The 23,722-nt window shown below is 44.2% G+C and overlaps 2 protein-coding genes across 13 annotated transcripts in view; both read right to left on the minus strand.

Annotated features, from left to right (window-relative positions):
* Positions 1 to 2,905: 2,905 nt before the first annotated feature.
* Positions 2,906 to 15,107, minus strand: LOC135499539 (vesicle-fusing ATPase-like). 2 transcript variants are annotated; one of them, XM_064790354.1, is made up of 19 exons: positions 14,918 to 15,107; positions 13,879 to 13,976; positions 11,112 to 11,208; positions 10,734 to 10,852; positions 10,349 to 10,494; positions 10,097 to 10,131; positions 9,637 to 9,725; positions 9,353 to 9,495; positions 8,803 to 9,002; positions 8,466 to 8,540; positions 8,117 to 8,207; positions 7,440 to 7,702; positions 7,128 to 7,223; positions 6,805 to 6,961; positions 6,251 to 6,384; positions 5,967 to 6,033; positions 5,685 to 5,764; positions 5,137 to 5,333; positions 2,906 to 4,887 (listed from the first exon to the last, which is right to left on the minus strand). In XM_064790354.1, the coding sequence occupies exons 1-19, from the start codon at positions 14,927 to 14,929 to the stop codon at positions 4,755 to 4,757; spliced, it is 2,232 nt and encodes a 743-aa protein (XP_064646424.1). In that variant the 5' UTR covers positions 14,930 to 15,107; the 3' UTR covers positions 2,906 to 4,754. The 2 variants fall into 2 exon arrangements, with proteins under 2 accessions (XP_064646424.1, XP_064646423.1); XM_064790353.1 differs by lacking the exon at positions 14,918 to 15,107 and adding an exon at positions 14,313 to 14,813.
* A 1,514-nt stretch (positions 15,108 to 16,621) lies between these two features.
* The window catches only part of LOC135500008 (islet cell autoantigen 1-like), a 41,817-nt gene continuing 34,716 nt past the window's right edge, over positions 16,622 to 23,722 (minus strand). For 5 of the 11 annotated variants that reach the window (XM_064791123.1, XM_064791122.1, XM_064791121.1 and 2 more), the window contains 6 exons: positions 23,430 to 23,708; positions 22,020 to 22,154; positions 21,327 to 21,401; positions 20,494 to 20,618; positions 20,207 to 20,257; positions 16,622 to 19,506 (listed from right to left, as the gene is read on the minus strand). In XM_064791123.1, coding sequence (XP_064647193.1) covers positions 19,393 to 19,506; positions 20,207 to 20,257; positions 20,494 to 20,618; positions 21,327 to 21,401; positions 22,020 to 22,154; positions 23,430 to 23,708 — 779 coding nt within the window. In that variant the 3' untranslated portion in view covers positions 16,622 to 19,392. The remainder of the gene's footprint in view (positions 19,507 to 20,206; positions 20,258 to 20,493; positions 20,619 to 21,326; positions 21,402 to 22,019; positions 22,155 to 23,429; positions 23,709 to 23,722) is intronic. The other 6 variants (XR_010449382.1, XM_064791126.1, XM_064791128.1 and 3 more) reach the window with 6 other exon arrangements.

The following is a 23,722-nucleotide window of genomic DNA, read 5'->3' on the forward strand; positions in this document are numbered from 1 at the left end:
ACACCACCCCCTTTAAATAGCCATGATTAGCATAGCATATATATCTTTCGATTGTGACGTTTTGATTGCTATTTCATACAGGAAGTCGTACCAGTCCCTTCAATAAGATGGAGAAGTGCATATTGGAGTAAACTCACCGCCATCATGATTGTCTTGTCTCTCACTGCCAATGACAGATTTCCTGCCACTTTTTGAACATTCGAATACAATAACAACAGAAATCTCAGATAGGTTTATAGGCCCAAATAGAAAACGGTCGACTGATTGTGCATAGGCAAGCAGAATTAGTATGGGGGCCTAAGCTCCAAGTTGATTTTCATTTTTCACAGTTAATGTAATCCAATTGGTATAACACCTTTTATTGAGTATTCGGCCATACAATTCACCTTGCGTAATAATGCTCTTATGTTAGTGCAATGGACATTGCACATACTATTACGGATTTAAAGATTTCAGCAATGACTGTCCGTCACTCCCAAATGCCATCCCGTCCCAAGGTGGTTACGGCGTTGTCATGTCCGACGACGACCAACGACAATGAATAGTCACTGTGAAAAGGTCAAACGCCGTAGAGGCTGTCGAGGACACTACGTGGTGGTCATGCACATGAAGGCTGAGTCGGCTCCGGATCGAGTTTGCAGCAGACTCTGCCGGGAGTCACTTAACTAAGTCAAATATACGTCACTGTCACTGAACTAATTCAAATATAATTTTTTGATTAATTGAGAAACAGATATCGTCTTAGTGGTTGTGAAACTACATAGTTGATGGTATTAGCTTTCTGTCCAACATCTTAGACAATCCATTTTTCATACTAATAATTTTTTTAAAAACGTGTCGTCCTCACTACCACCAAACGATAGGCCTATAACTGACTTACCTCCTCTCAAGCTACGAGTTGAATTTGTTCAGGAAACTTAGTCCTCCTAAAGGACAGTTGAGAGAAAGTTTCCTCACTCCATCTGCCCTGGGGACAGAATCACATCAACCTCGTTATCCGTCTACTTGATGGGTCCATAGTCGTCCTCAACACTCCAAACCTAACAACACTCTGTGGTCTTTTCATTCTGTAATGAACTTCCACAAATTCGAAATTCTTATTTCAATTTTGTCTGTTCAACAGATTAATATGTAGGGCCTTGTGAATACAAGCACGCACATTTATTTTCAACATCTCCATTGTGTCGTACAGGTTGTCAATAAACTTTAAAATCTTAATTCTTGAGGCAATTAAATCTCTAAAGAAAACATCCTAATCAGGCCTTTCAAGCAAAGAGTAAACACAGGCCAAAGGACAGTAATTGTTTGGTGGAAAGCTTGCTTTGGCTTGATGCCGTGCAGCCTTGGCATATTTCAGACTCTAGTTCCAGACATACATACTCTTGGTGTAACATGGGGATTGTGCCCGTCCCATCTGACTCTGACTTTGTCCGGTTAATTTTGTGTTGGTTGGCGACAACTCACTCAGCTGGCACAACTATTTTCGTTGGTGGTTTTTCGTGGAGGAGAGAAGCGAGTGGAGGTGCCTTGTTCATCGACTGGGAATAAGTCAATGGCCTTGTCCTCATCACAGACACTTGAGGAACTGTCAAGGAAGCCAAACTAGAACACATAAATAGAAGACCTGCAGGCCACCATGAATCAGTGAAGTAAATTGCAGCAAAGCCAGGAAGACATTGACCAGACACGATGGTGTAACATGCCTCCATTTTTTATGTCCTTGACATCAGGTCACGCAAGAGAAAGAGGGAGTCGCAATCATTGAGGACACAGTCACAACCATTGAGGACACAGTAACAACCATTGAGGACACAGTCTCTCTCAACCATTGTGGACTCAGCACACCATATTGATTGGTTTGTCCATTTTTGACATTGGTTTGTCCTTCTGTCCTTCCTACTTATTCACCACCTCAAGCAGGACCAATGCACTTCAATATTTTCATAATGTCTTCACTGGGAGCTTTAGTGGCCTTGTCGCACATTTATTCACTCTCTTGCTCGGTCTGTGGAATTGTTGTAGAGTAATTGTAAAACCTTTCTTTTAGTAGCACTGTAATGTGTGCGGGGTCCAAGGAATTGGGTTCAGAGAGGCGGGAAATCGTGGAAAATTACCTCGGACTACTTATAATTCTCCCCGGCGTAATCGATTACGTCAGCGTTGATGCGGCTCCTCATTGGATGGAGACGCATGAACGTTGCCCCTGATTGGTGCAGACAAAGCTGCGCGTCGATATAAAGCAGCGTGTTCGCACGCTCTGGGCGTCTTTCAGCCATGTCCTCGAATCGTCATTCCGACGGACTACCTTATCAACTATGACTTTGGCGTAGTAAATCTTGTGAAACAGTTTTAGAATAAACGATCCGGAAGGCAAAAGGCAAATTCAGGACTTCTTATTTTTGTAGTCTGTGAAAATATAACAGAATGACCAAATGGGCCGACATATACATCGGCTCAGAGCTGAAATAGCACGCAAAACGGTACCCAATGTGAAGTACGTTGTAAATGTAACCAGCTTTCACTGTCATTGACACAGCAGACTCATTAGCAAGGACATCATGTCAGTTCTCAGGTGTCATCATGAGAGACATTGTTCTTGGCCAGTACACACTGCTACTGGAGCTTGGCCTGCAGGAAGAGGGAAATGAGGTTAGGGTGGAGACATGCCACTGGAGCTTGGCCAGCAAGAAGAGAAGAGGGAAATGATGCCAGTGATCCTCCGTACATTCTGTCAGACGGACCTTTTCCTGTTGAAGGTCCATTCTATCAGCTCCATGATGATAATGAGATGCACAGAATAGGAGAGGACAACAGGCTCTACTTCCAATGTAGGAGAGTTGGGGCCCTGGGGATCAATCGGCACCTTCTCACTGCACAAGTTTCAACAAATGAACTCGAGTAAAAATTCATTAATCTGACCTTATTTATTCTGATGACTGTCAACTCTGAAGAAATACAAGTCCTAAAGTACAGCAACGGATTTGCATACTTGAAGCTACAGGTCAAACCGACTTGCAGTCTTTGACATCACATTACACTGATTTCAAATGCACTTTAGCAATACGTATCTCGATGCTCCACAGATACTGCCATCCAACAAGCTGCAAGCTTTGGTCTCAACCGGTCTTGAAACTCACTTCAAAGTTATCGTTGACTATTCCTGAGTTTGGCTACCTTCCAGTCACGAACAGCTAACAACTTTGATGTCATGATACACGTAGAACTTTGTAAAAACACACAGTGACTAACAATCTACTTTACAAATGAGTTGGAGCATTGACTAGTTACTTCCTGGTACTCCAGAATGGTTGCGAGGCTGATGGCTCAAGGCTTCTCGCATGTTCTAGGATATCTGGAGACAAATCAATACACAATTACACGCTGCAGAGTGAGTTTCTAATCACTACAATGCTATCACTCATGGTGTCCTAATTCAGAGAAATGGTTTGAATAAGATCCCACCTCAGTTCTTCGAAAGATCCTGTCGGATCAAATGGAGGACGAAGAATGGGTCTATTTCTCAAAGCCTGTCTATTCTAGGAAATAAATGCTGAGGACGTTACATCAACCGAGTTGACCCCCTCTGTGGACACAGTATTACAATCACAAGCTACACTTGTATCACTATACAACAGCAGTGTTTCAAGAAATGCACACAACTACATAACATTGTACATTTCATACCTGACAATAAATAATGAAAATTTACACCATGTGTTACATGACCAAGATCTTCTCGTTAACGTGTCATTACATTTTACCCATCCTAATTGCTACTCTATTTATTTATATTTTTACACATCTACATATACATGTACACATAAAGTAATAAAATAATACATTGTAAACTTGGTGCAAGAATGTATGATGTTTGAAGGCTGACGTTGTCTTTACCTGTGCTGGTTATGTCAACCTTCATTTCAAGGTGAATTCACCACAGAATGTCAATGTGAACACAGTCAAGACAAAGTGTGGTCTGCAAAACACATCCACGCTGCATTTATAGATGTTTATAGAAGAGAAAGCCACTTGATGTCAAGCTAGAGCACAGATTTGGGTCAAGACATGATGTAATTCAATAGGGAACAGAGACGAGTCATCAGCACGGCTTTTTAAAGTGTGAATTGTGATAAAGACCGCTTACCACAAACGTGCACGACACGAGAAGTCTCACCCTTAAACCCGATTCTCCATTGAAAGTCTGGAGGTGTCCATTCTCATCTGAAAGGAGTGTTCATCAGAAATCACTTGAAACGTGGACGAGTGTGATGCTCATATTTCACTTCACCTAACCAGACGACACAAACCGTCACATGCGATCATTTAGAATTCAGTTGGGAATGTATCAGATGAATAACTCTGTTGATATTAGCACATTTTAACACATTAAACCACAGGTAAATGTGCCCAGCCTTGATACTTGACTAAACGAACTGATACCGAAATTGAGGTATTGGTTGTCTCACCAAACACCATAAAGATGGCGCTGCAGCCATGACCGAGATGCCACGTCAGGGAGCAGGTGATACCACGACTCCATCCAAGCGGTCTTTCATGAGACGACCAATTACAACAGCTCACAGTTTCTATCATAAAACACATCTGTCTTTTTCAAAATAATGTCTGAACCCAAGCAGTTATAATTACAACATCACAACAGGGTCTGATGCACTTTTCGTTGAAAACAATGCTATGCTGCAACAAGAGTGTCAGGGCATCCCAGCTTGCCACATCTACCAGTGGATGATGTTTCATTAGTCATAGTCCGGTGATCCTAAGCAGTCTTGTTCCTCCAGCAGCGATATGAACTTTTTCACGCGGAATTTCTGATCCACCTGCAGAGCCATTTCGACAAGAACAAGTAACTTTTTGATTCCTATCCACAACCTGAAACAAGAAAGAGGGCAATGACTTTCTAACTCTTCATGTCAGATCACATGCTTTAGGACTCTTGATGAGAACCTCTCCATCTCCCCCCCCTTCAACCAACAACTCCCTTACTGCCATCCATCCCTCCCTTCAACCAACAACTCCCTTACTGCCACAGAACTCTTCTCACACAACCATGTGTATCATCGCCTGCCACTGCCTTTCAGATGGTAGCAAACCGCACCAACATGCTCTCAGTGAACGTACTTATCAGTTTTCAGGCGTGTTGCTACCTCTGATGTCTCCTTGTCGTCGAATTGCCCGAGTTCTTCAAACGCGGCCGTCAGATGTGAGACCTCCGTCAAGACGGGGACATGGATCCTGGCACCGAATACTGCATAGAGACCAAGCTCACGGAGAACACTCAGTTTACTCGACGTGACGATGATTAATAACTTGTGGTTCTGAAAGGGGGCGACAAGTAGCTTTATATAAGGCTCAAGACTGATGCTCAACTTGTGAAGGACTGAGAGGTGATGAGATGCTGACATCCAGGCTACAACCTCGGGACTGTGAATCAGCACAGCATGGTGTTATCAACAGGGTTGTCCCCATGACCATCAGCACAGCATGGTGTTATCAACAGGGTTGTCCCCATGACCTTTTAGCTGTATGGGGTGGTGAAAGCTTCCAAACGGGCCACATCAAACTCCCATCAAGGGAGGCTTCACGATTATAAACTATGCTGGCTCTTCTCTCAGCAGATGCTCAGTCCTCACTTCAGTATTTCAATGCATTCACCTTAGATTACTTACATGAGGAGGTAGCTTTTTCATTAACACCAGCAAGGCTTGTAAGACAAGGTTGGAGAATCTTGGTCCGATCGGAGCATAGTCTGGAAGGAAAGCGAGACATTGGTATTATGGTTCTGTTTTGGCCCGTTGTCCCAGAGCATGACTAAGAACATATCGAGCTTCTCCACTCGGGTACGGCTGATAATATTGATAAAGGATGACGAAGGAAGGAACACCACACTTGGTCTGAGCCATCAACTTTGTCTGACATTTCACATTTTCAGTCTGGTTGACTTTCCTTACCTATTAATCTTTCAATATCGTCGATTATTACACAGCTCAGGGCTGACTTGTGGGCATCATCAAATATCTGAAAATAAATACAAATTGGTGAATGATTTCTCTCCAAGGGTAGTACCACGCATCTATAACATGTTAGCCTATAGGCTGGAGTCAGCGGAGAACACAGGTCTCCATCTAAGGACGATGAGCTTTCAGGAACAAAGATGTCTGATTCTCCACTCTCCAAAAGGGACTTGAAGTGGCGTCTCCATGCCAATGCTGGCTGTTAATCCCTGACAACATACCTTTTTGATAGCTGCACATTTTGCCGCCTCATGGTAACCAATCATATTCTCCGGTGTGCACACTTTGATGAACGGGAAGTTTGAATCTTTGGCTATTCTCGCAGCTAGAGCGGTCTTCCCACTGTTAGGTGGGCCTGGATTTGGGAGAAATCATGTTTCACTTTCATACATAAAGTAACAACTGCTACAAGCATAGATCAGAACATCACTCCTAAATCAGACTTACTACTTTACACTGGGGTTCAAGGGGACCTCTTGCTCAGTGTTTTCCTCTTAACAACAGGGTATCTGCATCCCGATTCAGCAGCGCTGATTTCTACAACGATATGCGACAACATCACCCCTCTGTCACAACAATGGAAACTCTCATGACAGTCAGCCCCGTGTAGCAGTGTTGGTTGTTTTCTGGTAACTCATTGGGGACCCATTGCTGGGATATCTTTTGAGCAACTGAGGAAGCAGACGGCAGACTATACGGAACCATCTTGCCTGGCTGTATCCACTGGCATTGATGTTCTGGTCTTGTTCCTAGTACAGATTAGGAATATATTCACCTTCCAGCAGTACAGTGACCAGTGGAGTCAGCACACTGTTCTGTGTCTGTTCGACCAGCAGTTTGCCATCCTCCAGGATCTTCGTGATGTTTGACGACCAACTGATGATGCCGTTCTTGAGGAAACTGTCAAACTGCTCGCTGCTCACACCAAATGCCTGAAAGTGACAAGGTCAGTTATGTATTGACACAAACAACAGATATATTGCACTGACCTAGATGAAGCAAAAACGGATCCAAAACAATGCTTCCACCTTGAAGAGGTTCTCTGATGACACATTCTGTCAATTCGCATTTGGTCTGAATATCTATAATGATACGTACTGGTTTGATATCGTTCTCAAGAGCACTCTTGAAGTCGTCCATGGTCACTTGGAGTTTCTCCACAGCTTCAGGGTCAACCTCCACCTTAGACGAGGCCTGAAATCAACAATCATTGACTGATAAACCATTCAGAGAAAGTCGTGCAACTCTACACCACAATCCAGGGAAGAGTTAAGAGGAAGCCTGAAGATCTGTGGTTTGATTTCTGCATAAGAAGCTGAGGGTTTGGTAATCAGGTAATACGGTAATCAGGACATCTCCCACTAAAGGACAACTACCCTCAACCCCAAGGTTAATAGTATCCCAGCTGACCTTGATTAATCGATTCATAGCTGTTGATGTTGCAGCTCGGACAAGACCTTCAATCTCTGCCCCGCTGAAGTTCTTGGTGTGAGCGGCGAGTTGTGCAATGTTGACATCAGGCGCGAGTTTGTTGTGGTCCTTCATCCTGGCCGTGTGGATGTTAATGATCTGGACACGGCCGTGTTCATCTGGTAGGCTGATCTCCATCTGAACCTCAAGACGACCTGGTCGCAGTAATGCTTCATCTATCATGTCTTTCCTGTTGGTCATTCCTGTCAGAAAACAACACATATAAAAACACCCCAAAGAGAAAGTCAACATCCAGAGCAATCCCCTTCACGGCTTTGGAGGGCAAGCATGAAACCAGTGTCTCTCGTCCCCCTGGCAGGGTGTATACCATCAGAGGTGTACCTTGTAGGCCTCCATGTACACCTATTTTCATCCCAAAATAAAATCAGAGAACCTTGCAAGTAAAAACAAGTATTGTGCGTTTAACACCAACTTGGCATCATATCAAACTATCTGGATGAACACAGACTTATCTTTTCAGTATAGGATTCCTTGCTGCTGTGAACATGGCCAGGTAATAAGACCTTTATGTTTATAGTCTCTGTGCTCCAAGACAGCAATGCAGCTCCGATTGGAGTAAAGCTGTCGCCCAATGTCAGTCTGCGAGTCTAACTCACCTATAACAAGTATGTTATTCAGCTGCTCCACACCGTCAATCTTGGCAAGCAGTTGGTTCACCACAGTGTCGTGAACACCAGTGTTCCCAGACTGAAAAGTCAAAGTTAACGTTACTAGTTTGATAAGGAACGCTCAGACTGCCAACCCTTCTTCCTCCATGATCTTCACTGGTGTGATTGAGGCCTCACAACAGCAAAGGAAGAAGAACTGACAACTCCAAGTTAGTGTTGGCTTATCGCGTTGTCTCCCCTCGATTGGCTCCAAAAATCAAACTAGCTACCTGAAACAGGATTGGGCTGCGACATGATTGCTTTCAATTATGGCTTGGTCCTCGAACAAGACACTTACCACAGATCCTCTAGCCTTGCATATTGCATCGATCTCATCAAAGATGATGATGTGAAGTCCACTCTGTGGGCCACACTGAAAGGGCAGCAAAAGGTAAATACATCCTCATTTGTGTGTGAATGTTCTGGCATGAATTCAAATAGTATAATATTCTTGGCTCCCTACAGTCCTTATTTGGACACCTGTATGAGTGCAATCTGAAGATCTCACCAAGCCTGGGGGATGCGTAACTGCCTTTTAATATAATGTTGGAATATAAGTCCCAGGGTCATTTTCTGGAATGGCTCAGGGCCATAAACTGCAGTGATACACCTTCAAACAACATTCGCAAACATACCCTTTTTTCTTCCTCTTCTGCATCAGCGAATAACTTGCGAACATTCGCCTCCGACTCACCAACATACTTGTCGAGAATCTGCGGCCCGTTGACGATCTTAGGCTCTCTGGCTTGTAACATTTGGCCGATCTGTCTGGCCATCAATGTTTTCCCTGTTCCAGGTGGACCGAACAGCAGGATGCCTCGCACGTGTTTCATACCTGCAAATGATTATCAAGAAGAACATCTCAATTGTGCCGTATAAGCACTATCCACTTCCCAAGGTCTTTATCAAAGCACTTTACAATGACTGTCTCGATCACAGGCCCGACTGAGCCAAATCACTGAAATGACATTATCCCATGAAAGTACATCAATCAAATTTCTGTTATTGTCGGCTGTAGCCGAGTGAGTGATCAAGTCTGATGTCACTGTCACAGCATGAATCATTGGACCCACATTGATGTGCAATGATTGAACCAGTTGTGTTATTACCAGTACCAATCTTAGCCGACTTTTTCCAGTCTTCAACAAGGCATTACTGCTCCTGACATCCTGCCAGTAATCCTACCTAAATGCTCAATGATCTCTGGTGGGAAAACTCGCGATGCGAATGCTCGTCTGAAGATGGCTGAGAACTCATTGTCAAGACCACCGATGCCCATCTTATTGAAGTCCCAGTCGGGGTTGATAATCGTGTGCTGTGCTGATTTACTGGAATGAATGAAAGCACTTTTTAATCAGACTGAACACGGACTATGATCAGTCAGTGATATTGCTTATAACAAGCAGACAATGGTACACACCGTACAGTTTGAGTTGCATCAGACGATGGCTGACACTGTGTCTACCTACCCCTTGGCCTTCCCTGTCAGGTTGATGGACGAGTTCTCTGCCTTCTCAAATATGATGAGCGTGTTGCCAGTGAGAACTCCACGGTCTGCCTGGAAACAAAATGATTATGTTTCATGCTGTGGTAAACTCATCATATCACTGACAACTCTGTCTGAAAAGTGGGTCGAGAAACCATCATCAATGGCCATCTTCATCATAGCCCCACAGGTCTCCATCACACAGATGTGGTCACACCTGTGGAGTTACCAATTAGAGAATCACTTTCTTTACGAGGTATTGTAACAGCTTATATGCGTTTTACAGTGCAATTCCAATAGTTCATAACACCATGTGATCTGTGCTTGATGCATGCATAGCACGACTGTGGGAGCCAATCTGTATCATCATAGTTGTCATCCATGACGGCTCAGCAAGACTTCTTATGTACGGACAATGATACCTGGCTTGCCAGCCATCTTACCTTCTTCTCCTTGCCGGGATTGTTAAAGTCAGCAACTGAAGGAGAAACAAACGACAACAGTGAAAAGGGACACAAATGGCCAATGTGTGGCGCTACCTGCAGCATCAATAAACAGTGCACATACTGTTACCAATTGAAGATCTTCAGTGTTTTGGAGTTAAGATAAGAGTCTTGTCCCCAATATTCTCTTTTCAATTGCAATCAATCAACCACAATTTTCTCCTACATTACAACTCCATCCCGTCTACTAACCTTCAATTTCTCTTACAACCAAACTTATCATTTTCTTCTCCATAAACTTGAAGACCAGCGGCTGACCAACACTGAACACCTGGTCGGGGAACTGCATAGTGAACTCGAGCTTCATAAGGTCAGTGTCGTAAGCCTCGGTCGTCGTGCTGCAACGACAATCAAAACGGTTACAATTTCCAGGGGGGGGGGTGAGATCAGTGGACACTTGTGGCTGACCAACACTGAACACCTGGTCGGGGAACTGCATAGTGAACTCGAGCTTCATAAGGTCAGTGTTGTAGACCTCTGCTCTGAAGTGTGACCACTTACATGACAGACTGTGTGAGTGAGCACCTGGCAACGATCATGAAATGGATACTGATCATCTGGGAATCCCTTCACTTACGCCTTTTTATTGAAAAAGTCCGCCTCCAGCGACATGAGAGCAATTGTTTGTTTTTTACGGTCGAAGGTGACAGCCTGGACCCCACATATCGCACCAAGGGAAATGCCTGACCATTTCCGCTGCAACAGAAACATGAACACATGAGTGAAACATCAACACATGAGTGAAACATGAACACGAGTGAAACATGAACACATGAGTGAACCATGAACACATGAGTGAAATCCTCTCGATAGTTAACAAGTCGTTATTCTAAGAACATGTTCCGATTTCGTTTTGGGGTGAAAAGATTTCAGTGGATCGGAATGATAAAATTGTATGAATGATTTGTCCTGCTTCTAATCAGTGGGCACACATATCACTGTTCACAACACTCACCTGGGGAAGGTTGAAGCCAATTTGTCCCTGAGGGACAGCATTGTGATTCTTGATGCAGAAATAAAAATCACGCACACCAGTGTTCACTGAGACAAATCTGAAACGATAGAGAATGAACAGATTCAATATTGCCACCTGATACTCATAGGCCACAGTGATCTAGGATTAGCACCACTGCACTGTCACAACCTTCTAGCATTAGACGACAAAACAAACACACCGATTATCTTTGATGGGATCAGAGATTGTTGGGTTTGCACAGAGAGCTCATGTTCATTATTGATCAGTGGTCTACTAAGTGTCGGTATGCACAGCAATTCAAGGGGGACTCATGGCCAGCAACTATTAGACATGGGATTCTGTAGCATGGCTGTGTGTGTCTGGTTGAATAGCATGGTCCTCATGTTATTTCAACAGTTTCTGAAGGATTGATTCCACAAAGGAGATTTTGTTAAAAACAGCGGCAGTTAGTTATTTTGCCTACTATCTCGCTGCAATGACCATCAGCAGTGGGCCAATGGCCATCACTACATCAGCAGTGGGCCAATGACCATCAGCAGTGGGCCAATGGCCATCACTACATCAGCAGTGGGCCAATGACCATCAGCAGTGGGCCAATGGCCATCACTTCATCAGCAGTGGGCCAATGGCCATCAGCAGTGGGCCAATGGCCATCAGCAGTGGGCCAATGGCCATCAGCAGTGGGCCAATGGCCATCAGCAGTGGGCAAACAGCACAACAATGGCCATCAGCAGTGGGCCAATGGCCATCAGCAGTGGGCCAATGGCCATCAGCAGTGGGCAAACAGCACAACAATGGCCATCAGCAGTGGGCCAATGGCCATCAGCAGTGGGCCAATGGCCATCAGCAGTGGGCCAATGGCCATCAGCAGTGGGCCAATGGCCATCAGCAGTGGGCCAATGGCCATCAGCAGTGGGCCAATGGCCATCAGCAGTGGGCCAATGGCCATCAGCAGTGGGCAAACAGCACAACAATGGCCATCCATCATCAAGAAAACCAATAAATGTTCCAGATCTCAATTCATCCTTCTGCTACTGTCAGCAACATAGCACAGCGCCAGGCTCCTCTGTTACCATGGCAACATGTGGAGATGCATAGATTGTGTGACTTGGTTTGTCTGCGGAGAACGTAGTGTTTCCTTCAAGCACATTTGACACACGGCAGAAAGACAGTTGTCAAGATAAACAGACAACATCATATCATGCTCTCAGGCTTGTTGAAGCTCATATGACTGGAGCTGCATGATGACCAACCATGTACATCACATGATGACCAACCATGTACATCACATGATGACCAACCATGTACATCACAAGCATCTCAACATCCACAGGGCTGAATACTGGATTAGGATATTGAACTGATAGAATAAATAGTATTGATCTTGTAATAGACTATAAAGAACTACATGAAATATGATGTTATAAGGATGTTGGCTGACCTAGTAAGCTACATGATACATGGTATTGAAGGCTGGCTGACCTAGCAATCAAACCCAACAATGTAATCCTTAAAGGTTGACTGCAGGCAGGAGCCAGGAAGGACAGAATAAGAGGAATATGATGATCAATGCATCACGCAATACCCAGTCCCTCACGGTGCGCTCCGGTAACCTGAGGACTAGCCTTGTGGCTCTCTCCTGTCTGTAGTCCTCCACCAAATAGATGGCTGTTGTTAGGGTGCTCTCTGTATAGAGTGTACAAGGTCAAACAGAGAGTGGTTCGTTTCTCATCAACCTTGGCTCCATTGCCTATAAATCAATGAAAGGTTGATATTGATCTGGCTTCATTGGGGCTTCATACATCGACTCGAACACTGCGACTAGCATCATGTTATGGAGAGACCGTATGACACTGAACATGCTCAAGATTTTATGTAACAACACTCGAGATTAAATATTGATCAGATCGAAGTTGAGACTCTTGCTACATCATTACAAGATCTGTTAGCTGTTAGTGGCAGAAGCAGATAAACACTGACTTCAGACTGGTACTAGTAAGTACATTGCTCGAGCAAGGTGAGGAAGACAAGGACACGCTGCTTTCAAAGTGTGCGACCATTTGAGCTGGACAGGCTTCTGTTTGCCTTTATTAATTCATGTACCACCAACACTGGCAATGTTTTTGCAAGATAACCAATACATGCAATAGCAATAAAGAATATTGATTTCATGATTAATCTGATGACAGCCTTTACAGAAGCAGTACTCAGCACAGGCAATGCTACATAACAAGGAGTTCATGCCTGCAACCATGCGCGGAGCGTATAGTGATTGTAGCAAGGTGGAGTCTAAACAAGAATTAGCCAAGTCGTCTACCCTCTGCCACATACAGCAGCAAGGTGGAGTCTAAACAAGAATTAGCCAAGTCGTCTACCCACTGCCACATACAGCAGCAAGGTGGAGTCTAAACAAGAATTAGCCAAGTCGTCTACCCACTGCCACATACAGCAGCAAGGTGGAGTCTAAACAAGAATTAGCCAAGTCGTCTACCCACTGCCACATACAGCAGCAAGGTGGAGTCTAAACAAGAATTAGCCAAGTCGTCTACCCACTGCCACATACAGCAGCAAGGTGGAGTCTAAACAAGAATTAGCCAAGTCGTCTACCCTCTGCCACATATATACAGCTCTATTTTGAGCTATGTGAAAATGACTGATGCAATGGGGAAAACACACTCCAAAATAGAACACCTGGCTTTCATTTTGAGGACAAGGAAACAGCGGATTAATAATAAATCTGCCTTACTTCTGTTCCTTGTTGTCAGCATTGAAGTCGGCCTGGTTGATGACCACGCAGTTGGTGATAGAGAGGTCATCAGTCGGGCATCGAGTGGCCTTCAGGTTCTGTGAGAAAGAAAGAAGATATCACACACGGGATTAGTTGTTTGGTCCTGTGAAGATACTATAGATCCATGCACTTGATTGGGGACAACATTCACGAAGACGTCGCGTCACGTCACAATAATGTAAAACCGTCAGAGCTGCAATGCATGGTGATGTGACGACGGCCAAGACTATGTAAACGTTGTTCCCAATCAAGTGCATGAATCTATAGTAAGGATATGGGATTCAGGGGCGCCATCACTGAAGAAAAACAGTCCGTCCTCAGTCACTGAAACTCACACTCCAACCACGGTCATTCAGAACCCTAACTGGGGATAGGCCAAGGAGAATACAAACCTTTGGTGAGAGATGTTTGCTGCAGAGACGCGAGTTGTCTGAATCCATGACTGACCGATCTCTTGAAAGACTTTTAATAAATATGTGTTTATGTCGACTCGGTAAGAGAAGTTATGTGGCAAATCGACTGATGACACACGACCGGTCATAAATATAGAGAATGACCACGATCCAGTTTATGAGTCACAACCTGATCTAAAACAACGTCGTCATTGGTCAGTCACGGTTTGTGACATCCCTCAAGTCGGCCGGCCATCCATAGCGAATTTATCGAAAGCACAATCGACAGTATGAGTACAGTTTGGTCTCGACAAATCACAGCTCTTTCTTTTTTATAGACACAAACTCTGTGTGAATGAGCTATGCTCTCACTTCATGCTGTGACATCTACGATAGCGGAAACAGATTGAATGAATTATGGACTCTCATGAATGCGATACACAACTAAATGTATACATTGTTGTGTAGTCAGTCCGACTACTCATACTGTACTGTAGGGAGTGTACTCTGTCATCATGTCTGTAGACTTATGTAGGCCTAGATCAGGCCAACGTGGCCATTTACAGCTTGGACATTCTGATGCAACGTCATGAGTCATAACATACCTTCAGCGCCATGGCGTCTTCGGTTATTTTCTCCGATCGATCGAGAAAAAAGCAAAAGATAAATCAATCAGACCTCCTTCTCATAGACACACTCCTCTCAGCTTCATCTTCCCAAAATTTGTATATCAGTTCCTTAACTTCGCGCTAGATGGCGACCGCAAAGCCGGGCTGGAAATGTTCATACCGGCACGCGACAGCAACGGTATCCGGTCGTTACGCTCCCGGACCTTTTCGCCCCCAGTCGTTCCACGCCAAATCGAAATCGTATCGCTCCAAATCGAAGTCCTTTCACACTCGCAACGGAAGTGATGATTATCTTCTTCAGAACTGACTTTTGCCAAAGTGACAGCCATTTCGAATAGGCTGGTTATGAATTGGGGGAGGGGGGGGGGGATCCTGCATATTGGAAGTACTTGTATGTGTCAAATTGACCGACGAATTATGTCTGAATTATGCCTGACGTCATCAGAAACGCGCGTGTTGTTAGTCAGTAAACAAGATCAGCGATGCACATCGACAATTGATGCGAATCTCGGACCCAAACAATTATGCACTTTTTGTTTTTATTGCTTTTTTTCATTTACTTAATTATTTTAATAATAAATTAAATGCACACAATGGTGCGAACCTACCTGTAAAAAAACTCGCTGTCGGGACTACTAGTTATTGTCCTCTGTCCTCACTAAGAGGTGGCAGCATAGACAATTGACCTGCAACACACCTGCTACGTAAGTGGGGTTAACACCATGGATGTAATGCCGAGAGAATTTGCATAGCATATAACGGACTCGATAGGTAGTATATTAATAAGATATAAACCACAGATTAAACCAGGTTCATGCTTGCTTTGACTTGATGAATGACGGATTTGAGGGAGCTGGTTCAGGGGTACCAGCTGTAAATCGTCCCGGCGATATTTTTAACTTTTAGTTTTTAGTTCCATTTTCTTAGCTCAGATGGCAGCACCAGAGAAGATGAGTGTCGTACGGATATATCAGCTTGGAGGACGTACCGGCGGCGAGTTTTTTTTACAGGTAGGTTCGTACCATTGTGTATCGCTGATCTACTGACTAACAACACGTGCGTTTCTTACTTGATGACGTCAGGTGAATTTACTGAGCTCCGATTGGCTGTCAATGTACACAATGGTACGAACATACCTGTAAAAAAACAACTCGCGAACGGTCCCCTGTTCAAACCCAATCTCACTGCTGAAGCCGCTTATCTAACTCCAATATCATTGTTTTTACACGTTTTGCAATTCCTCTCCATCCCCACACTACTAGGCCCTGTATTCAAACTAGTCCCCACCCCTTCGGGCTCAAACAGCTTGCAAACCATTTCCAATCTGGACCTCATTTCTGAGGACTCATCACTGGACGATAATCGATATGCCCATGGGGCAGAGACACCGAGGCCCTGGTGTGGTATTTGGTCATTCTGTTAGTTCTCTCTGACTTGCAGTATCCTACGGAGTGTCTCATCCGATAAGAATCTGCCGTCACAAGTTCATTACCACACTTCCTCTATAGTGACCGATACTGGACATCGCAATATGTACACTATGCTACAATGTGTATGTACATTGACTGAGATGCAGCAGTATCGCCCTCTATACAGGAACAGCATAACTAAGCATTTGTGACAGCTGTCAGAAATTCCAATCCTTGGAATCTTCCTATACTAATGAAGTAACACAGTATGTAAATGTAATATTGTTTATTTCTAAATGCCAACACAAACAGCCTCCTCCCTTTACCCAGACATCTCACATGACTTTGTTTATATACATGAGACAGAGCAACTGCTGATGGTTCAAGATAAACAGAGAGAAACTTCTTCCCAGGCTCCCTGCAAATTGTGTGTCTTTGCTCTCTCTCAAAAGCAGGAATTAGCAAAATGATTAGGCTTCAAATTGACATGATTCAATGAGAAACTCGGCTTAGTCTTTCTGTATTCTTTTAGATTTCTTGGGAATGTCCGCCTCTTTTTTCAAGTCCTGGACACCAAAAAAGCAGGGAACGGTAGAAATGTACAGACATGACATGACAGTCCTGGACAGGCACATTAATATCTTTGGTGGTTCAATTTGATTCTGGAATGATTTAGTTTGGAGCCAATGGAGGTGGTGGTGAAGGGGGGGGGGGGTTAAATATGTTCTGCTAATCACCTGGGCTGGAGGTTTGAGAGCAAAGACGACATGGAATGCATTCTGCCACTTGGAATCTTAACAACAACTTTCTAATAAATACAAATGTAGACATAATACTTAACAATGTACAATTACAACAGATGTTTGGTCACTGGTGTACAGTCTACCACCGAATGGAGGATCATTTAGCCTACAAGGTGACATCATGTCCCAGTCAATGACACAGTCCTCAAGCAGAATACCTGGCACTCCTGACCTAACTAGCCAATCATGTCCCAGTCAATGACACATTCCTCAAGCAGAATACCTGGCCCTCCTGACCTAACTAGCCAATCGAAAGCCCTCTAATCTATCATGGCTCTCTTGACCAATCAGAAGCCCTCTAATCTATCATGGTGATGATCTCTTCACCATACCAGCTTGGTAGAAGCATTTTGATTGGCCAATACAGGGCTTGGTGAAAAGAATGAAAACCAGCCATTGCTTTTATCTTAGTTATGTACAGAAATGCCAGGTGTAAATGAACCTGAGGTTTCACTGGTCTTTAATCATTTAACCCATTAACAGGGAGACCTGGAGACTGCTGTTTGAGGAATGTGCAAAATCAGACTTTTTAAATCTTTTAAACAGATGCAAATGAAGGGCACATTTAGCACTAAACAGGCCTTTTCTCTTATATGATTTCTGCTACGTTGTCACCAAAATGCATCAGCGCTTGGCTGAAGACTTTAGCATATTTACATGGAGCTATTTCCAATAAGATTAACAGGTGGAGCCAAGTTTGTCTAGTCACTGACTACCGAGATAAGCAGACCAAGTTCTCTTACTGAGTGAACCAGACACATGTGCCTATATTCCTGAAGGTTATGTAACAATGTTACATCAAGCAGTAGAATTAATGGAATGGGTCGTCAAATCTATTTCAGAATCCTGTAAAACATTTTGGAATCACTGGGGACTACATTTTACAAGACAGACAGATATGATATATTAAAAAAGACTTCAATAAATACAATTTTTTCTTCTGCGAACACAATATTACAGCACAATTTCTAGAACAGATGATCATGTGAACACCACAAGATGATTTCATTGCAATTCTCTTGCTTCAAAATGGTCATTTGTCAGTGAGCCTTATGAAGCTTGGAGTCCTATTGCTCCGGCCCTGCTGGCTGCAATGAGCCATTCATGTACAGCATTGAGTGGTCTTGAAGCTCCATGACCATCGGGTTACAAAGACAGCCTGGGTATCCAGATGATCTTATTGATTGACTAGAATGAGGCCAGTTTGGAATTTTACTTTAAAGCAACTTTCAATACAAAACCAGTGCATCTGCAAATTTTACTTACACCAAGATTTTATCTCATGAAAATATAGATGAGGACTAACAAGCAGGAAGTTTGAATGTTATTGGTCTTATGTCTAGCCCCCATACTATAATGAGAGAGCTTAACTTTGGCCAATAAAGTTCACACTTGCCAGCACTTTGTCCTTCTATATTCTTGCTGACAGGCACGTCCTCTAAACACACCTCATCTCTAGCTTACATCACATGCACATATCCCATTGGCAGCTCACCTCTCGTACAAGGAAGCTGCGAATAAATAACTTATTTTATCAATTTATCCTAAATAAAATCATCACAAGAAGACTTTGGCAGTAATGCTTAAAGGAAGGTCCTGTGAAAATGACAATGGCTGTCAGAAATTCATAGTTACATCACTCCTTGTTAGAGGGCGATAGTGATGTTAAAGCACACTGTACGGGCAAGATGGATACCAGTCTTCCACTCTTTGCAGTAATAAGTGTCTGACAGCCATCAATAGGTTTTCCTCAGATAGCCCTCTAAAACTTGTTCCAACCCCTGCTACCCCCACAAAAGGTATTGGTAGTTCCTCAACAAAATAAAGATAAAATATTTATAATTTTGGTACTCCCTCAGAGAAAGCTACCACTTCTCCCAGAGAGAGGGCAGCAGGGGCTAGAACTATTTCGCCCTCCTAAATGTAGAAACAGAATTATATCTGAAAAAGTCGGACTTCAGTAAGAAGCCAAGTGGGTCACATTGATGTTAGCCACATGGCCAATAGGTGTCTTTCCTCTCTCACATTACATCAAGTAGGCCCACTATTCCAGCATGTACTGCTGATCCGGACTTGAAACCAGATCCAGCAGCCTCACTGTCAGTCACGTGGAGAGCCACTCCTGGCTCCTGCAAACAATCCTGGTTTAACACCACATAAATATCCATCGAACGTCTTTGAAATGTCATAGCCACATCTTCATGATTTAATCACAGTTTCCATGACCTTTGACCTTGCCTTATAAGGCATCAGCTGCTAATTCTGCCTCCGTTTTGCCGACGGCGTCTGGGTTGGCGAGAGGGTCAAGGTCAGCGAACAGGTTGAACCAGGCCGACATGTCCTTCTGTTGTCCCTGGAACAGAGAAGCTAATGTTTCAGCATTTTCAGAAATCAACAATGATGAAGTTTCAAGATTTTACGTTTCATGTGATTTAAGATTAGGGACAATAAAATAATAACTGACCAACAGTGATAAAACCTCACAACCAAAGATAAGATACCACTGCACGGGGCATGCATTACTCTGATTCAGTTTTGTCACGTTTTCATGAGGAGAAAAAGGGCTTTTGGGGCCAACTGTCCCTTCACCAAAGTAAGCAAAGGAATAAAACCTTGAAGAGGTACAGTGAACTGGGGTCGGTATTCTGGCCCACACCGATGCATCTACCCAGGTGATCAAAATACTTTATTCCCACATTGTGTAACATCTCAGTTCAAAACAAGGCAGATTTAGTCCAGTTCAGTTATATTGATTGTCTCTGACCCACAGACCTCTGTGAATGGAATAGAATTGAAGTGGAACCAGTCTAACACAAGATAATCCTGAATTGAGATGTTATACAGTGTGTTTCCTGCCAGTACAACATTGTGGTGGAGGATGTGGTAGACCTGAGCTGAGTTGCCTACACTGTGTTATCACATGCCACCACAACAGAGACTGTACGGCTGCCATTTTATTCCTTCACAGCCACCGCCACTAGGTGGCACTGTGTATGAAACAAGCCAATCAGATGCCCACCATACAAGCGGAGTAGGGTGAATAGATGATTTACCGGCGGGGCCTGCATTTGCTTTTCTCGCAATTTCTCCTTCCAGTCCGCCTCCTGAGCAAAATAACACAACATAAGATGCAAATGAACAGAGACAAACAGATGGACACCCCTTGGGCAGCCCCATTAAAGTATTCATTGGAACTACCAGACAGACAGAATACAAAGTTGTCACAGGACTAAGATTAAACACATGATTTGATCAACACTACTGGACATTAACAGCTGCCACGTCACACATTGATTTGACAAGACACCACCAAACAGGTTCCTCATCATGAAACACCTACCTTCTTGGCCTTGGGTCGTGGACCTTGAGCTTGTCCTGCTGTAGGTTGGGTGGCTTGTTGTTGTTGGGCACCACCAGGGGGCAGCATCTGTCCCATCGCTGGCATCGGTTGACCTGGCATCATACCTGAGGTGCGACAGAGAAGAGAATTAGATACTGATGCGACATCTAAACATGGCCGGGCTGAACTCCAAATGTTCCGTTGTTTCTTGATCAGCAGCTAAAATGCCTATTGCCCAACGAAGACACTCAGCAACACCTGTGTGTGGCCGATCATGAGGACTCCATGGGCCGAGTGAGCGGGGGCATTAGCATTGTTAGCACTGACAGTGGTGCTGAACATGCTCACTAGGCCCAGTTAGCACTGACAGAGGTGCTGAACATGCTCACTAGGCCCAGTTAGCACTGACAGAGGAGCTGCACATGCTCACCAGGCCCAGTTAGCACTGACAGAGGTGCTGCACATGCTCACTAGGCCCAGTTATCAGGATTGTTTACATGAAGGCATTGCTGTCCATAGTGCATGCTACTGTACATTCTAAGCTGGGTGATTGACGTACTGACAGACAAGACTTCTTATACAATCATCAGAAGAAACGGTTCAATCTGTGGTAGGATTTGCTCAATTCAAGTTCAGCACTGATGAAGCTTTACACAGGAAACACTGGTGTGTGGGCTGATGGTCACAATGAAGGTGTGCTTGAGCCAAACTGTGATATTCTATGTTTAACTTTAAAATAACCTTTTTATTCAGCCCTAAAGCAAGACGTCACAGAACTAATCTAATCATTGCAAACCATCACCCTGGTAGTAGAAACTGGTATGAAGTCATACCTGTGGGTGGCGGAGGTGCACGACGGGGTGGGTGTGCCCCCGTGGATGTGGATGGAGGTCGCACAGATTGTGACGCTAACAAAAGAAGAAAACAAGCACAGCGTAAACAAACCAAAAACATGTAATAAAGAAATAAACGATTCACTGGTGTTGACACTTGAGCAAGATGAGACCAAGATGGATGGCGGTGATTCAGAGTTGTTGAATGCTAAAGATGGGCTGGGACTTGAAGATCAAACTAAGGAACTCTACACAGAATGGATAAAGAGAGGATAGTGGCCTAACCCAGCATGCACTGCATCCGACCCAAAACCAACACATACAGGCTATATACAATATTACATCTCCCTCTGAGCCCCTGGACCAGAAACCAAGTCAATGATCGCCATATTTGTACAAGGCTTGAGAGAAAAGGTATTACAGAACAGATCAAGCCAACAGGCTAGGGTGCCCGAGAGCAGCTCAGAGAGAATAACTAGCTGCCTGTCACCCCAGAACAACCAAGGAAACCTCACTCACATGCCAGGCTGGGGTGCCCGAGAGTGTTCTACAGCAGCTCTGAGAGAACAACTTGCTCTGAAGAAGCTCGAAATATGACACAACCGCCAGTCAGCAACCAGGCAGGCAGTGACCTAGATACATCACAGCCAGTAACCAGGGCAACCCGTAACCAAATGTGAACTAGCAAAATACCTCCTGCGGGTTTCTGTGAGGGCACCGTTCCAAAAATACCAGGATGAGCAACGCTTGCTGCGCCCCCTATATCATTTGTGCTGTCCTTACCGCTCACAAAACTATCAAATTCCAAGTTGTCGAAATTTGTGATATCTGCGAAAAAGGACAATACTTTCAATAAAACGTTGGCGATAACTCGTAACAGCTCATACCACACTCATGCAACATGTATCGAGACCACCACCTGTTTTTAGCTCTTGCTCTCATTGTGTCACATTTTATTTCACATTTAAAAAACTTATCTAGAAATCACCTTACATCAGGTATGGAGAAAATGAGTCTGGGGTCATGATAGACAGAAAACCCATGCAGGATCTCCCCCTGCCCCTGGCAACAGCGGTAAATTACGCTGGCTTTGAAATGCACCATCACCATTAATGGCTTGCCCAGGTCGAGGCAATAACCAACCACATATCTTCTCAAGACACCATCCCCAAGGTATCTCCTGCATGCCAATCAAGACAGCAGACATCATCTACTCTACCGTCACCATGGAAACGATACACAATATCATTATCACCATGACAACTCCCTGAGTGGTAAACAATTTATCAGGGAGTGCCGACTGACATTCAACAGGTCCCACAGCTACTAAACGATCGACTCTGAGCAGCAGATTATGAAATTACCCATGATCCATCCCAAGGCTCATCAACGGTAAGTGAACAAAACAGCCATTTGCAAACTTTTTGATTTCCCGCATGGAATTTTGGAATCAATTTTCATGATAGAGAATAATCAACCAAACCTTCGGTTGTTATCATCGGTCTTGCCTGTGATGCACAGGCTGTTGCCATGGTCTTGCCTGTGATGCACAGGCTGTTGCCATGGTCTTGCCTGTGATGCACAGGCTGTTGCCATGGTCTTGCCTGTGATGCACAGGCTGTTGCCATGGTCTTGCCTGTGATGCACAGGCTGTTGCCATGGTCTTGCCTGTGATGCACAGGCTGTTGCCATGGTCTTGCAATAGAGAGGTCTTGTTGTGATGTTCGGAGATAGAGTAGCGTCACATCATCCAATAGGATGTGATGTCATCCTACTCCCACACTTGGAATGTTGCAAACGCACCTCTCTATTGACGGGAATATATCGTGATATGAAGGGAGTCCATGACATCAGCACATTGATACTTCATCATGAGTCCTCAAGCACATGGCCTACTCCTAAATTTCAAAGTTTTCAATCCAGGCTGCCCCCTCATCATGTTCTGTCAAGCAAGTGTGAGCACTATAGGAATGCTCTGATTCATGAGAACAACAGAAATTCATATCCAAGTCTAAAGATAAAGGTACATAGTTCAATCCTAAAGAAATAGACTACGACATTGAATGACAACATTGAGAAGAGCCTCTCGCCTTCATTACCCACCTTGTGGCATCTGGGCCTGCCCGAGATTCATCTGGCCCACCCCCGCCGTCATATCAAGCAGTGCTGATGGCATATACTCATTCAACTCTGGTGGCTGGTCACTTTCCACTGGCGTGTAGTTGCCGGTCGTTGAGAGCGGCGTATCACCAAACACGGCCTGCCACTCCTTGGTGAAGTCATCCCCGCCGGTTGACGGTGCATTTAGGATTTCATTCAGTAAGGTCATATCATCCTTGTCTGCGTCATCAGGTTCCAGGTCATCGGAGAGGAGATCTTTACCTGCAAAGAGAAAA

Source organism: Lineus longissimus, chromosome 15 (assembly GCF_910592395.1).
Source record: "Lineus longissimus chromosome 15, tnLinLong1.2, whole genome shotgun sequence".
In the NCBI taxonomy this organism is placed as follows: Eukaryota; Metazoa; Nemertea; class Pilidiophora; order Heteronemertea; family Lineidae; genus Lineus; species Lineus longissimus.